Source organism: Mycteria americana, chromosome 23 (assembly GCF_035582795.1).
Source record: "Mycteria americana isolate JAX WOST 10 ecotype Jacksonville Zoo and Gardens chromosome 23, USCA_MyAme_1.0, whole genome shotgun sequence".
Classification (NCBI taxonomy): Eukaryota; Metazoa; Chordata; class Aves; order Ciconiiformes; family Ciconiidae; genus Mycteria; species Mycteria americana.
In genome coordinates, this window is record NC_134387.1 from 4,267,384 (window position 1) to 4,279,929 (window position 12,546).

The 12,546-nt window shown below is 38.9% G+C and overlaps 1 protein-coding gene across 1 annotated transcript in view; it reads right to left on the reverse strand.

The window, feature by feature from the left end:
* Positions 1-5,295: 5,295 nt before the first annotated feature.
* PPP2R2A (protein phosphatase 2 regulatory subunit Balpha) overlaps positions 5,296-12,546 on the reverse strand; it is a 40,923-nt gene continuing 33,672 nt past the window's right edge. The window contains exons 4-10 of the mRNA XM_075523437.1: positions 11,611-11,776; positions 10,932-11,044; positions 10,468-10,645; positions 9,357-9,521; positions 8,585-8,754; positions 7,658-7,749; positions 5,296-6,314 (exon numbers count right to left, since the gene is read on the reverse strand). Of these exons, the coding sequence (XP_075379552.1) occupies positions 6,035-6,314; positions 7,658-7,749; positions 8,585-8,754; positions 9,357-9,521; positions 10,468-10,645; positions 10,932-11,044; positions 11,611-11,776 (1,164 nt within the window). The 3' untranslated portion in view covers positions 5,296-6,034. The remainder of the gene's footprint in view (positions 6,315-7,657; positions 7,750-8,584; positions 8,755-9,356; positions 9,522-10,467; positions 10,646-10,931; positions 11,045-11,610; positions 11,777-12,546) is intronic.

The window sequence follows — 12,546 nt, forward strand, 5'->3', positions numbered from 1 at the left end:
TACCAATTCTCTATTCTAAGTAGCTTTCATGAAATGATCATCTATAGAAAAAAAGGTTCTTCTTTGAAAATCAAGTGAGTAATTTCCTCAAGGCAGAGCAAGTTTTCATAGATACTTAATATGGCAGTTAGCAGAACCTTTACTAGGATTCTTCTGTTTCTAATCTCGTTTTTCACTGACATTCTCTAACAAGAAGAACCAGCGAGACTAACTTCCTCACAGATGATTATTTAACTCTCCTTCACAGTTTGAGAAGTCAACTTTACTAAACTTCACTCCATTTGATATCACTTAAACTCCAAGGTTTACTTTGAGGCCTAGAGTCTTTTTGGTGGAACTTTGTAACTTCAGTCCCACCTCACACATATACGTAAGCATTTTGCTTCCCAACAGCAGTAAAGGAGCTTTTTATGTCATAAACCCCTCCCATCAGCAGCCATGGGAATATAAATTGTGAGTTTTTACATTACTGTACCCACAGTAGGAGTTCAGTAACAGTAATACCATCAGAGACTGAACTCACACAGATACATTTCCATTAGTGTTCTTTCTTTTGTCATCTCCCCATTACATATGCAAAGAAATCACTTTTTTTCTGTTTTTGTCAGAACTGTTTCAAGCTAGAGGAAAAGCTTGCATGTACAACTGTCACAATCGTCCCATACTAGAATACTGGTTTCAAATGTTTTTCTTCTTCTATTCGTCTTTGCTATGTTGACAAGTGTCCAAATACTGAGATGTGGACATCTGAAATCCTCCTTTCGTAACGCTGACCTTTCTTACCAAACTGCATACCCTGCACGACTGTATCGAACGTCTAATCTTCTGGAAAATCTGGATGTCCCTTGGACATCACTGGAACAGAAATAGCAATGTGTAGTAAAAAGAAAGCAGTAATTTAAATAATTTAATAAAACAGCTGTTTACAGGTAGAAGGGCTGCAGGTAGATTCTAGATTGGAATCAAACAATGAGCTACTTACAATTTTGGATAGAAAACCTGCCTAGGAAACCCTATCCTACTTTGCAACCCTAACATTCACAGGCTAGCAGCATGAGTATTTGTCATCTCCATCACTCAGGAAGCATTTGCCGTAATACTTGTGGCATGAATATTTATCAGTAAAGTGGGACTATTAAAATTTCTGAGTCAGAAATAAATTGATCAAGATTATAGAGTGAGTCAATGCAGAGCCAGAAATAGCATTCACAAGTCCTGACTTTCAGCCCTGTGCTCTAACCACTACACAGGTTCCTTAAGGCAGTTGAATGATGTAATTAATGTTTGTAAAGTAATCTGAATCCTTGGATGGAAAATGCTATGACAATAGCAAGGTTGGAGGGACGGAAAACCACACGTTAATAGAAGAGAAACAATGGCCATAAACTCCTGGGAAAGGCCTTTTGTACTGAAGTGCAATAAAAAGGTTTTTCTTCTAGAAAGTTATAGAAAGCCTTTAAGTTGATTGAAATCCAATGAGTAACAAGCCACCTGATTTGTCTCAAAGAGCTGAGCCAAGCTAATCCCACTGTTTTATTCTCATGGTTCCAACGTGTTCTCAATGTTTGAAGCAATTTAAGTAAAGAATGATCTAAGGTCTTAAACATGCTACGATTACTTGTATTTTCTTCATTTAGTACTTCTATGCCCCAAATCTGAAAAAAATGCTGACCTATTGCTAAGATGGATGCCACCCCAGCATCCAGCAAACACAAAGGCAGTCTTTTCCCTACGCACCTCCGTTGGTTTCTTTATGCTGGAGGTAGTGATGTGTACCGGAAATGTTTTTCTTTTATTTGATATTTAGCAACCACTGATCAAACATACAGTCCTTGCAGACGACTGGCAATTCCAAAGATGACTTCGAGGGACAGTCGCAATGTCTAACTTGATCCCTTGCGTTGCTGAAGCACCCACCTCTCGTCGGTAACGTTTTACCTCCTACTGCAGAGCACTGACACAGAAAAACCCGCACCAGAAAAAACTGCGAGTGCTGTTTTTTTGTAAAAGAGGAACAAGAGACGAATTGTTTGCAAAAGGTTGAGATTATGAAAACTCAAGGGTAGGTCGTGTAGAGAAATGGAATTCACACTGTTTCTTAGTCTCTCAGCTGTATCACGGTAGAAAGAAATGCTTACTGTTTTTATTCCGACCACTGCTATAGCTTTCTTCCACTGCTCATTTTTACCAGCCCGAGCCTTTCTATACCAGGTTAAAGACGTTTGCTAAGAGCAAACATAGACAAATCATTCAAGCCACTGACAGTCATTCCACAACAACCTCACTTCCAGCACGCCTCTCCCCACCCCGCTTCAGTACGCCATTCCTTTGATTTACAACAGCTGATTACATGGGAAAGGGCAAAAGGCAACACCTCCTTCTGTTCGATTGAAGCCAGAAGTGGGTGTTGTGAATGGGGAGATGATACACCTTCTCTACAGCCCAAGAGGAGGAGCTGAAGACCAATGCACAGGAAGTTACTTCCTAGCTATGTCGTGCCTAAGAACACCTAATTCCAGAACTGCCATTAAAAAAAAAAAAAGTAAAAATATTAGTATTCCATCATCCAGCAGCCCCTCTCCAAGAGGGGAAAAGCACAGGTTTCTGCTTGTCAGCATTAACTGAGCTTTTTCTAATTAGGTTGAGAATAAAATAATATGTATTTAAATAATAAATGCTGGAGTAGAAGTTACAGTCCTGCCTCAACAGAACAATAAGGGAAGGCAGGGTGTTGCTGCACATCCGACACGTTTTCAAGGCAGTAGCCACTTCGCAGCAGGAAAATGGTGAAGGGACTTCAGCTGCAGAACTTGCCTACGCCTCAGCATCGTACCCGTTGGATAACCAGCTTACACTGAACTTTTATTGTTGCCAAGAGGATGGCTGTGGTTTAGAGTATGGCTGTAGTTTTGCAGATGCTAGCCCCGTAAGTGGTAGCCATTGGCATTTAGATAGCATCACTGGCTTCAAGGCAGGAACAGAACTCCTTCTCTGTATTTAGTCCAGTATTCCAGGACTGAGAATTGAGAACTGGCACTGGTTTCCCTGGGCACTGGAGGAGACCGCTAGAATGGAGCGGCTGCGTTTTGGTAATGGTATGTTGGCAGAGGGCAGAATCACCCCACCACCCCCCCTGCCCGGCAGGCTGTCTGGGACAAGGCCCAGAAATCACAGCACAGAAGCTAGCAGAATGGGGCACCATTCAACATGCAGTAGGGAAGAGATCAGTAATTGCAAAAATACCTGTAAACAGAGAAAAGGAGAGGGACAGGAAAGAGGATAAAAAGCAACCTGACAAAATGTATTCTATGCATACTTTTATTAATAAAATATAAGATTTACAGCATATGTCAATGGACAGTGTGCTTAGAGAATTATCTAGCTGGATAGCATGACACCAAAGTCAGTAGCTGGTTTTAGTGAGGATAAATTAAACCTCGGATGACATGCCAGGGATCACTGCTACTGACAAAACCAAAACTCTTTCCCAAGGCTGGCTTTAAAACCCCTGAATCCATCCCAACATGCACAGCTGAGGTCCGAGAGGCAGTTTCGCTTGAATGTAGTATTGCTAGGAGGCTGCACTTTGCTCTACATGAAATCTACCTGTGTGGTTTTCTGCGTCGTCTTCACATCCTCACTTCCTTTTGTGTCTGTGCTAAGCAACTGTTCAGGTATTCAGCGCATCATTCGGGATATAGATACACACAAGAGCAGCAGTCTTGACACCGTGACCCTCAATCTTCCCCAAATAGCAGTCATTAAACCTGTGCCGTTCTTCACAAAATGGAGGTGAACTGTACCAGCTCTGGTGCAAAAGAAGCATCTAAGTACTTCTTTGCCCTTGCAGTAAGATAAAGAATAAACCTTGGCCCTGTGATCCTGTGAACACCTATACACATGATTAATGTTACTCAACAAGTTGTTTCCTTAGCTGTTAGCAAGTACAGTCATTAGAGTAAAATTAGTCACGTGCAATGTAAGTAGGAGTAGGGCCTACTAGTTTATTCACCCATTGGAAAACAGTTGCTGTCCCTGGGGCAGTTAAATTTTTTACAAGGCTAACAGGTGAAAAAAAAAAAGGTAAAATCCTTACAAAGGCTCATGGTCAGGCATGCATATTACAAGACAAATACTGTGTTAAGAGAACCAGATCTAATAAATATTAGAATTTTTACATTTTCAAACCACCGCACAAGGACTTAAAGAAATTAAAGTATGGTTGCAATAGTAGTCTTGTTAGACAACCTCTAACCCAGCCATAATTTTACAGCAGAAACAGTATCTTAGTTGATCAAATAATAGAGGCATTATAATAACTACCTATAGCTAAGCCACAGAAATAATTTAAATATAGGTAACTGAAAAGTGAAAATTCTCCCAGTCAAGGTAAGTTCACTACGACTTTAAACTTCATTCTGAACATTTCCGTGAAGGAAGAGTAAACCTAAAAGCACAATTAGCAAAAATATCTGGAGGTAAAAACTCATGAGCCTTATAAAGCATCAATATCTAGTTCATCTTTGGATAAGCCTTATTTGCTGAAGAGTTTAAATCTCTCAAATAACTACAAACACTTATTTCATGCAGCTTCTGTACTCCACGTATTTTCTGATCGTTGCACCATTTAACATTTCTGTAAGGGCAATAACTTTGCAAAGCCAAAAGCCAGAAGAAACACTTGCATGGTAAAACTACATTTCCACGCAGTTACTGATAGCAATAAAATACAGAAAATAGAGCATCTCAGAATGCAGTGCAGTAATTATCTATGTAATCACTTGGTAGTTTGTACTATGTAACAGCATACTGCCAGACAAGAATTCAGACAACTTTTTAAAAAGCCACAGGGGACTTTGTACTCCAAAGAAGGCATTAAAGGTATTGTATCCTAAAACAAGGCATTAAAGAAACCGGGATGAAACCAAACGTTAAGACGTTAGTCCCATAAAATGGATTTTAAAACCTGAAAGTTCTATTCCCGTTCCAATTTAAGCAAGAGTTTAAAAAGAGCCTTTAAGGGTACCGAACAGTAACTGACCTGTTCAGATTATGGCAAAATCTGACAGCAGCTTATGGTTTTGAAGTGGAAGTGGTCAGCGCATACTACGGCTGGTATTCTTGTCATTCACGAATGAATGCAGATACTTGTGAAATCCCTCCCTCTCTTCATTCCCGTGAAAAATAATTAATACTGGTTAAAATCATTACAAAAAACATCATTTTATTTTCATGCATCTAAGGTAAAACACAGAGTATTTGTATAAAGAGGTAGATTAAAAAAAAGAAAACAGATTCTCCATTCTTTGTCACTTTTATTCAGTAGTTTGTTTGTTTTTTTCCTTATTTTCTCTTTTTTGGTGCCAGACATGGCAAGGAGTGATTACAGTCAACTGTTTATTAAAACATTTGTTGCAACACAGACCCCCTTTACCACTGACCCCAAACGGACCCATTTTGTGTGCTTTATTTTGTTTTGTTGTTTTTTTTTTTTTTCCTTTTTTCTATACACCACCACCAAGGCTAGGTGGAGGGGGACGAAAGGGAAAGGGGGAGTCCAGGAGGCCAGAAGGAGGAGGAATGCTACAAGCCACAGCAAGAATGAGCTGTATTTAATAAAAAAAGGGGGCCACGAATGATACAGTAATGAGGTTACACAATTAAATCCCATAGCATGATTGAAGGCTTTCCCTGTGTTTGACGTCATCACAATGGAAGGCATAAAAAGTGGAGTAAACCGATGTCGATACAGTCCAATCTAGTCCATTAGGCAAGATGGTGCAAGTAGTCATTTAAATTAAAAAGTGCCCTATCCTCACCTAAATGGCTAGCAGACATGGAGAAGAACGCAGTGACGGATCAACAGAGCTTTCTCCATGTAGCTATAAAAGTGTGTTGTCATATGGCACATTTTTAAACACGGGAAAGGGGTGCCATAATGGACCTCTCATTCTCTTTCGTTTACAGGTACAAATGCTAGATTCAACTATTTCAACTATGCAGGAAGTGGACTCTTCAGTTAGGAATGCCAACCCTAATTCATTTTGTCTTGAAATATATACAAGTTGTTTGTAGTAGCTACAGCAATGATGTTTTCCTTAGGATGCCAGGCTGTGTGTAGAATCTTCTTGTTGAAGTCTAGGCTGTCAACACTGATTTCATCCTTCTTTCGCTTACCGCTTGCGCATACTTTACGTGGCTTCAAAACGGTACGGGGTTTATTGTTTTCCCGGGATGCCTCTAAGGTGATGTCTCGCTTTGTGTTTCTGTCAAACATTCTGAAGAAGTTGTTGTAAGATCCTGTCATGACAATGCTGCAGCGAGGGAGAAGGAAGAAAGTAACAGTTCAGTTGAAAATAACCTCTCCTTTTATGAAACCTCAGGGTCCCCACTAAGATCATGCCTTATTACGTAAGCAGAAAGCAGGCATCCTTGCCTACACCTTCTACAATCTAAAGTGAAACTAAAGCATTTGAATGTTTTATAGATTAAAAAAAAAGCTATCTTTTTCCTTAACTGGATCTTTTAAAGGTACACACTTTGTTACCTAAGCACTTCAATTCCAGTGTCATCATTCAATTTGCTTCTCATGCACAAATGATCTAATGAAAGCCAAACACGTCGGATTTTTAGCCATGTAATTTCAGTTACGCACAAGCTGCATGAATTTAGGTACTAATTAACATACCTAGTTTGTGATAACACCTGAGAGAAGATCCTTATTCTAGATCAGCTTTTCAGTAAGACAAATACACTTACAAGTTTCCCTGTCCTTCCTTTGCCTCAAAAAAATATTTGGACAGATACAGAGGTTTGGTTTGGGTTGTTTGTTTGTTTGTTTTGGTTTTTTTTTTTTTTTTTTTTTTTTTTTTTTTTTAAAAAAGGCAGCTATGTCTGACAATACTGATAGGGCTACAATGAGCTGATTTAGATCTCGCAAATAAGCAGCTAATGACACAATTAATACCAAAGCGATAGCTGTCTTACATAGTATTATTGGCTAGTCAACCATGCCCAAGCGAGGCAAACTTGACAACTCATTGTAAGAAAGAAAATTCCTAGAAGGTTTTTCCCAAGTGTTCTACGTTTTGACAAGGCAGCTTAAAAAGAACACACACACAGAGGTGTAGATTCTTACAGTTAGAGTATCAATCAGACAACAGGGTTTGAGTACATGGGCCTTATTCCCATACAAATCATTCCAAAACCAGACCATAACAGATGACACAGAACCAACATCCCCCCCCGCCCCCAGAAGATAAACACTAGGGATAATAAACCTAGTGGATTAGGGTATTGGTAGTATTTCACCAGTTAAAGTTTGCAGAAAACCATCTCTAATTTTACTGCTTCGCCCATCTCTCCAGTTTAAGCAGCTGGAACATTTGATTAATACTTCATTCTGGCAAAGTGACAAAACTCAATTTCTAGTCAAATTCTACATCTCTTTAGTACACTAAGGCAATTCTCTATAATCCTATGCTACAGCATCAAGGGTTAAGAGCTAATATACATAAAGTCTGTTGAAGTACTAAAACATTATCCAAGCCAGTCCACGAATAAAACCAGATAGATATTTGAGGCCATGCTTCAAATTGCCTGTTTTAAGAATAACTTGGAAAAGTCTTAAGTGCATATAGAGAAGAATTAAACTTGCCTGTCTGATCCATTCCAACAGCATTCAAATTTGTCAAAAATGCAATCATTCTCATACAGTGAACAAAGTTTACTTCTGAGGTATTCATGCACCTGGAAAAAAAAAAAAAATCAGTTAAACCGAATGAATTCTGAACTTGCATACCTGTAAGATAACCTTCATAAATTCTGTTCCAAAAGGAATTAAGTATCTGACAGTGCTTACACCCTATTCACAGGAGCACACACAGCTCCCTCCTCTGACTGCATGGATAAAGAGCAAAATGAACAGATACATGAATTAACATATTCTGCTCTACAGAGATTTCAAAAGAACTCAAACAGTAGCAAGTCACACAGGGTGGGGAAAGAGACATCTCCCAAAACCTGGCAATTCTTCAAAATGCTTTCCCTCCCTGAGCAGCTGTCATACCCTCACTACCCTTTCAGATATCTGAAAGGATTTATCAGGCTTTGCTTCTTTCTAAAAACCATGCTTTGGTGACTGATCTTCCTCCTATGTATGATGAAGAGCATCCCTTCACAAATTTTCTTATAAACTAAACACCACAGCAAATTTCAGTGCCAGCTAAAAACATTTTCTGCACAGGAAATGTTCTACCTCCTATTTTCTCCAGGAAAAAACAGGAGAATATAAAGTCAGCTGAAGCCTAAGAGAAATGTGCTCTCTCATGGCTGAAGATTACCTTTCCACATTTCCACTGTGTAAGAGGGAGGCTTTTTCATACCCAAACATGGTTTTGGGTTCTGCAATCAGCCTGCCAATAGCAAGATCCTTTAGCACGTGTGTGGCACCCACAAGTCTCACTGATGCTTTGCCTGGACACAGTGATCTATAGACAAAAATTTAACTGCCACATCAAGACTTAGTAAGACTCAGCATCCTTCAAGGTTTTAATTTCTAGCCTACATCATCTTCACCGAATACCTGGTATGTTTCCACAGGTCTATTTTCCATGTTTAAATCCCAGATCTTCACTGACAGGTAATCTCTAGTCATCATATATCGACCACTATGGCTAAATTTGACATCAGATATGGAAGAGATGATTTCAGAGAAAAATGATCTGTTGCTAGGATCTTCTGGTTCTTCAAACACTGCATAAAAATAAGATAGGCATTTCAACAGGTTAGTTTGTCTCTTCCAATACAAGATACACCCAGATTAGGTTAACACTTTCTCAATAAGCTTGCCACATTGGGCTAGTCTGCCTGCATTATATACAATAACTTTCAACAAGAAAGAAAAAGCCTTATAATACAATTGCCACACTCTGAAATATTTTATTTTCGTAGCAAGTCAAGGTCAGCTTCTAAATAAGTGAACTACTCGCTAATATTCGGAGTCTTCATTCACACATGCAAGATACCAAACATCAATTACAGACCAAACTCAACTAGTATTTGATCTCCTGAAGTCTGCAGAAAGCCATTCCTAGGCCTGTTGTCTAGGCAGACTCCCTGGCTTAAGCTGCTAATAATTTTATTCACTACTTTTACTCTGGCACAATACGAATCTAATTTCAAGATTTATTTCGATTTTACATTTTAGATCTGTTCAATATACTACAGAAATCCAATACAAATATACACACACACACTTCAGTGTTTAATAGATTCTTATCGAGTGCTTAGTTTCATCTAACAGCAAGATCTCATATCCCACAAAACGACAATAAACAATGCAGGACAGAACTTACATTTTGAGTGTCTGTCACAGAGTGCCGATGCTCTCATATCACAGAGACGAATCGTTCCTTTACTGCTGCTGTATACAAATGTATTACAGCTGTTTGGGTGGAACTCTGCAGCCGTTATCACTTCTGTGAGCTCTTCCATGTTGGCAGGCTTAATATCTACAATATCTACAGCATTTTGTTAAGAAATTTTCTCCAGTTTTCATAACACAATTTTCAACTTTAAATGTATTCAGCAATGCTTCTTCAGTTCACCAAAGTATATCTGAAATAGCCAAATAGAATTAAAACAAGCCAATAAAAGCAAAATAATACTTGAAATTTGGAAGCAGGACAAGACTTCCATGCCAAAGACTGCAGGACCCAGTCAAAAACTGGATACAAGGTAAAATCAACTCCCACAATTTGTCTAGAAAGCAAGACCATAACATTGCATTCTGTATCAGTTTGAAGTTAGCTCTTGTAACAGCAAAAGCCTGCTAATTTTTCACTCCGCTTCAGCAGTAATTAATTCTATACTACATATGTGTCACCCAAGTTTTTTCACATAGAACTTTATTTTGCTTAAATTGTAATTACACTACTACGTTATAAAGAAGGCATGTGCGATTTCTGTTCAGGATCCTGCCAATTTGTCCACACATCTCTGCTCCCAGCAATGGGACTGAATAAATACTCTGTGATCCTACTGCCTGCAACATTTGCAGGTGCACATGCGAGATGGGCTGATGGTTAGGTTAGAAGGTAAAAAAGAATAAACGTTATTGAGCTAAGGATGGTACTCCTCTGACTTGCTTCCTACTGCAAGTCAAGAACATTCTCACAAGATAGTTTACTGTAATACTGCCTTCCAGAACTGCTCACATAACTGGAAACCTTAAGCTTTTTTTCTCCTTTAAGTGAGTCTGTTTTTCACCATGCAAATGACTAGTTCTTATATTGCTCATGCTGAGCTACATCTCCAGAAGTAAAAGTCCTTACAACTACTAGGGAGAAATAACCAGGAAATGGAGAAACACACTATGTAAAAAGCTTTTCATGAAAGGAAATAAAATCCAACAGTTTTGTTGTAGCCAAGCTGTTCCCATCATACAAAACAATGCAAAAAAGATACTAAAACTTCTGTCTGTAATTTCTAGGTGCCACAGGTTAATCCGCAAGTCATCTGCAGATAAGTACGTTTCATAATCGCTATTAATGGAGATGGAATTGATGTGATATGTGTGAGCATTGGCAAATATTCTTCGTGGACTAGCTTCAACCATGAGGTCCATGGGCCTGAATACTGGCACCTGCAAAATACAAAGCAATGGAAGTCTGAGATGCAAATGTACTACAGACACACTGGTGCTCAGAATCACAGTCCTTCAATACACTAAGCCGATTAAAATATCTCAAAACCACCTCAGAAGTGAGTGTGTCTGCCAACTGGCATCACAGAAAATGTGAAGTTAATAATCTGATGGGGCAGTTACTCACTGAGCCACAGGCTAATCTCTGTGCTGGGGGGGGGGGGGGGGGGGGGGGGGAGAGGAGAAATCACTTGAATGTGGCTAATTGACAGAGTGAACTACTCACCCGTAGTGTTGTAACTGTAGTAGGATCCCTATACCGTCCATCTTCTTCCTTTAAATTGTAACCCTCTGGTCTTTTGTCCCTCTCACTGATTTTCCATAACTTTATTGTTTTATCTGAAATGAAACAGCCACAGTTTCAAACCAAAGCTCTAGCAAAGATACTAATCTTCACAGTTGATCCACTTCAACATGAAGCCTTCAAACAGGACAAGACCACCTACGTGTACCAAAAAAAGACAAAAATACTGCTTGGAGAAAACAAGACAAGATAAAAAGCATTAAAAAGACCTCCTCCACAGTTTGTTCTTTTTATAAAAAGTTATAGCAAGTTTCAGTTAGAATTAGGATTGTTATGAATGACTAATATAAGCTCTCACGCAGTTAGTTATACACATACGAAGGTACTGAATGACAGCTTAGCTAAGCCCCATTGCTATAAAGCAACCAAGTCAGAAATGACTAATATACCACCCCATGCTGTGGGGCTTCTGTATCCAGGTAAGCCAGAACAGCAGTACAGTTAAACAGCTAACTCTTGTGTAGCCACATCCCTAGATACTTGCATTTAAAACCAACTGCTTCCAGCCTTTCAAAAGTGGAGAGGATTAGACAAAATCCTAATAGCGAACCTATGTAACAATACGTCACCGTGCAAAATTAACTATTAAGTCATAACTTACCATTTGTAGACAATAAAAACTGAGCAGCATTTTTCTGGGGTAACCACCTAATTTTGTTGATCTTCTCTTCAATTTCTAAACTTTTCAAGTAGTCAAACTCTGGTTCATGGCTTTGAAAGGTACTGTAAACATTGTATTCTCCTCTACTGTGAGACTGGGTTTTGTTCTAAAAAGAGAATTAAATTATCAAGATATGTATGCAACATACAGAATGCTTTTCAAGGCTGTAGGCAGAAGCCAGAGCTAGATATTTATGCAGCAAGATATACAGGCAGACTGCTTATTAGCATAAGAATAGGTTAAGACTTCTACACTCTATTGCTGCCTACGCCAGATTTGCCGCAAGTATCCTTTGGTGTACAACTTGCCTTATTTTAACGAGCCTGTAGAACAGACGAAATGAGGATCATCTCTTTTGCAAGAACTTGATTAGAGTTTCTACTATTTTGGCTAAGAAAGCATCAGAGAAGAGACAGTTACCACAGCAGCTTTTGATTCCTAAAGTTTCAAGAAACTCCCCTCAGCCACGTCAATAACATCTCCAGCAAGTTCTCGTATTAATTCTGAGCAGCCGAACTTACAAACTAACATTTTGCCTAAACGTTCTAGGCATGATAAGTTTTCTTAAAAAAAAACACACAAAAAACCCCCACAAAAACAAAAAAACCCACAAAAAACAACAAAAAGACCCAAAAAACCCAAACAAAAAACCTCAAAAATCTTCATCATTCTCTCATCTTTAATTTTTCCATGTTTGTTTTTTAAGAATAATATTCCCCAAAAGAACTACACAGCCACACGTATGGCAAATCTACTCTGTGGCTAAGTTTGGCTTGCTAGGCACACTATGGAAATCCCACGTCACCTCTAAATTTACACAAGCAGCTCCACGATTCTGGTTTATAATCTCCACATTCCCTAAGACCTTCTAAACTG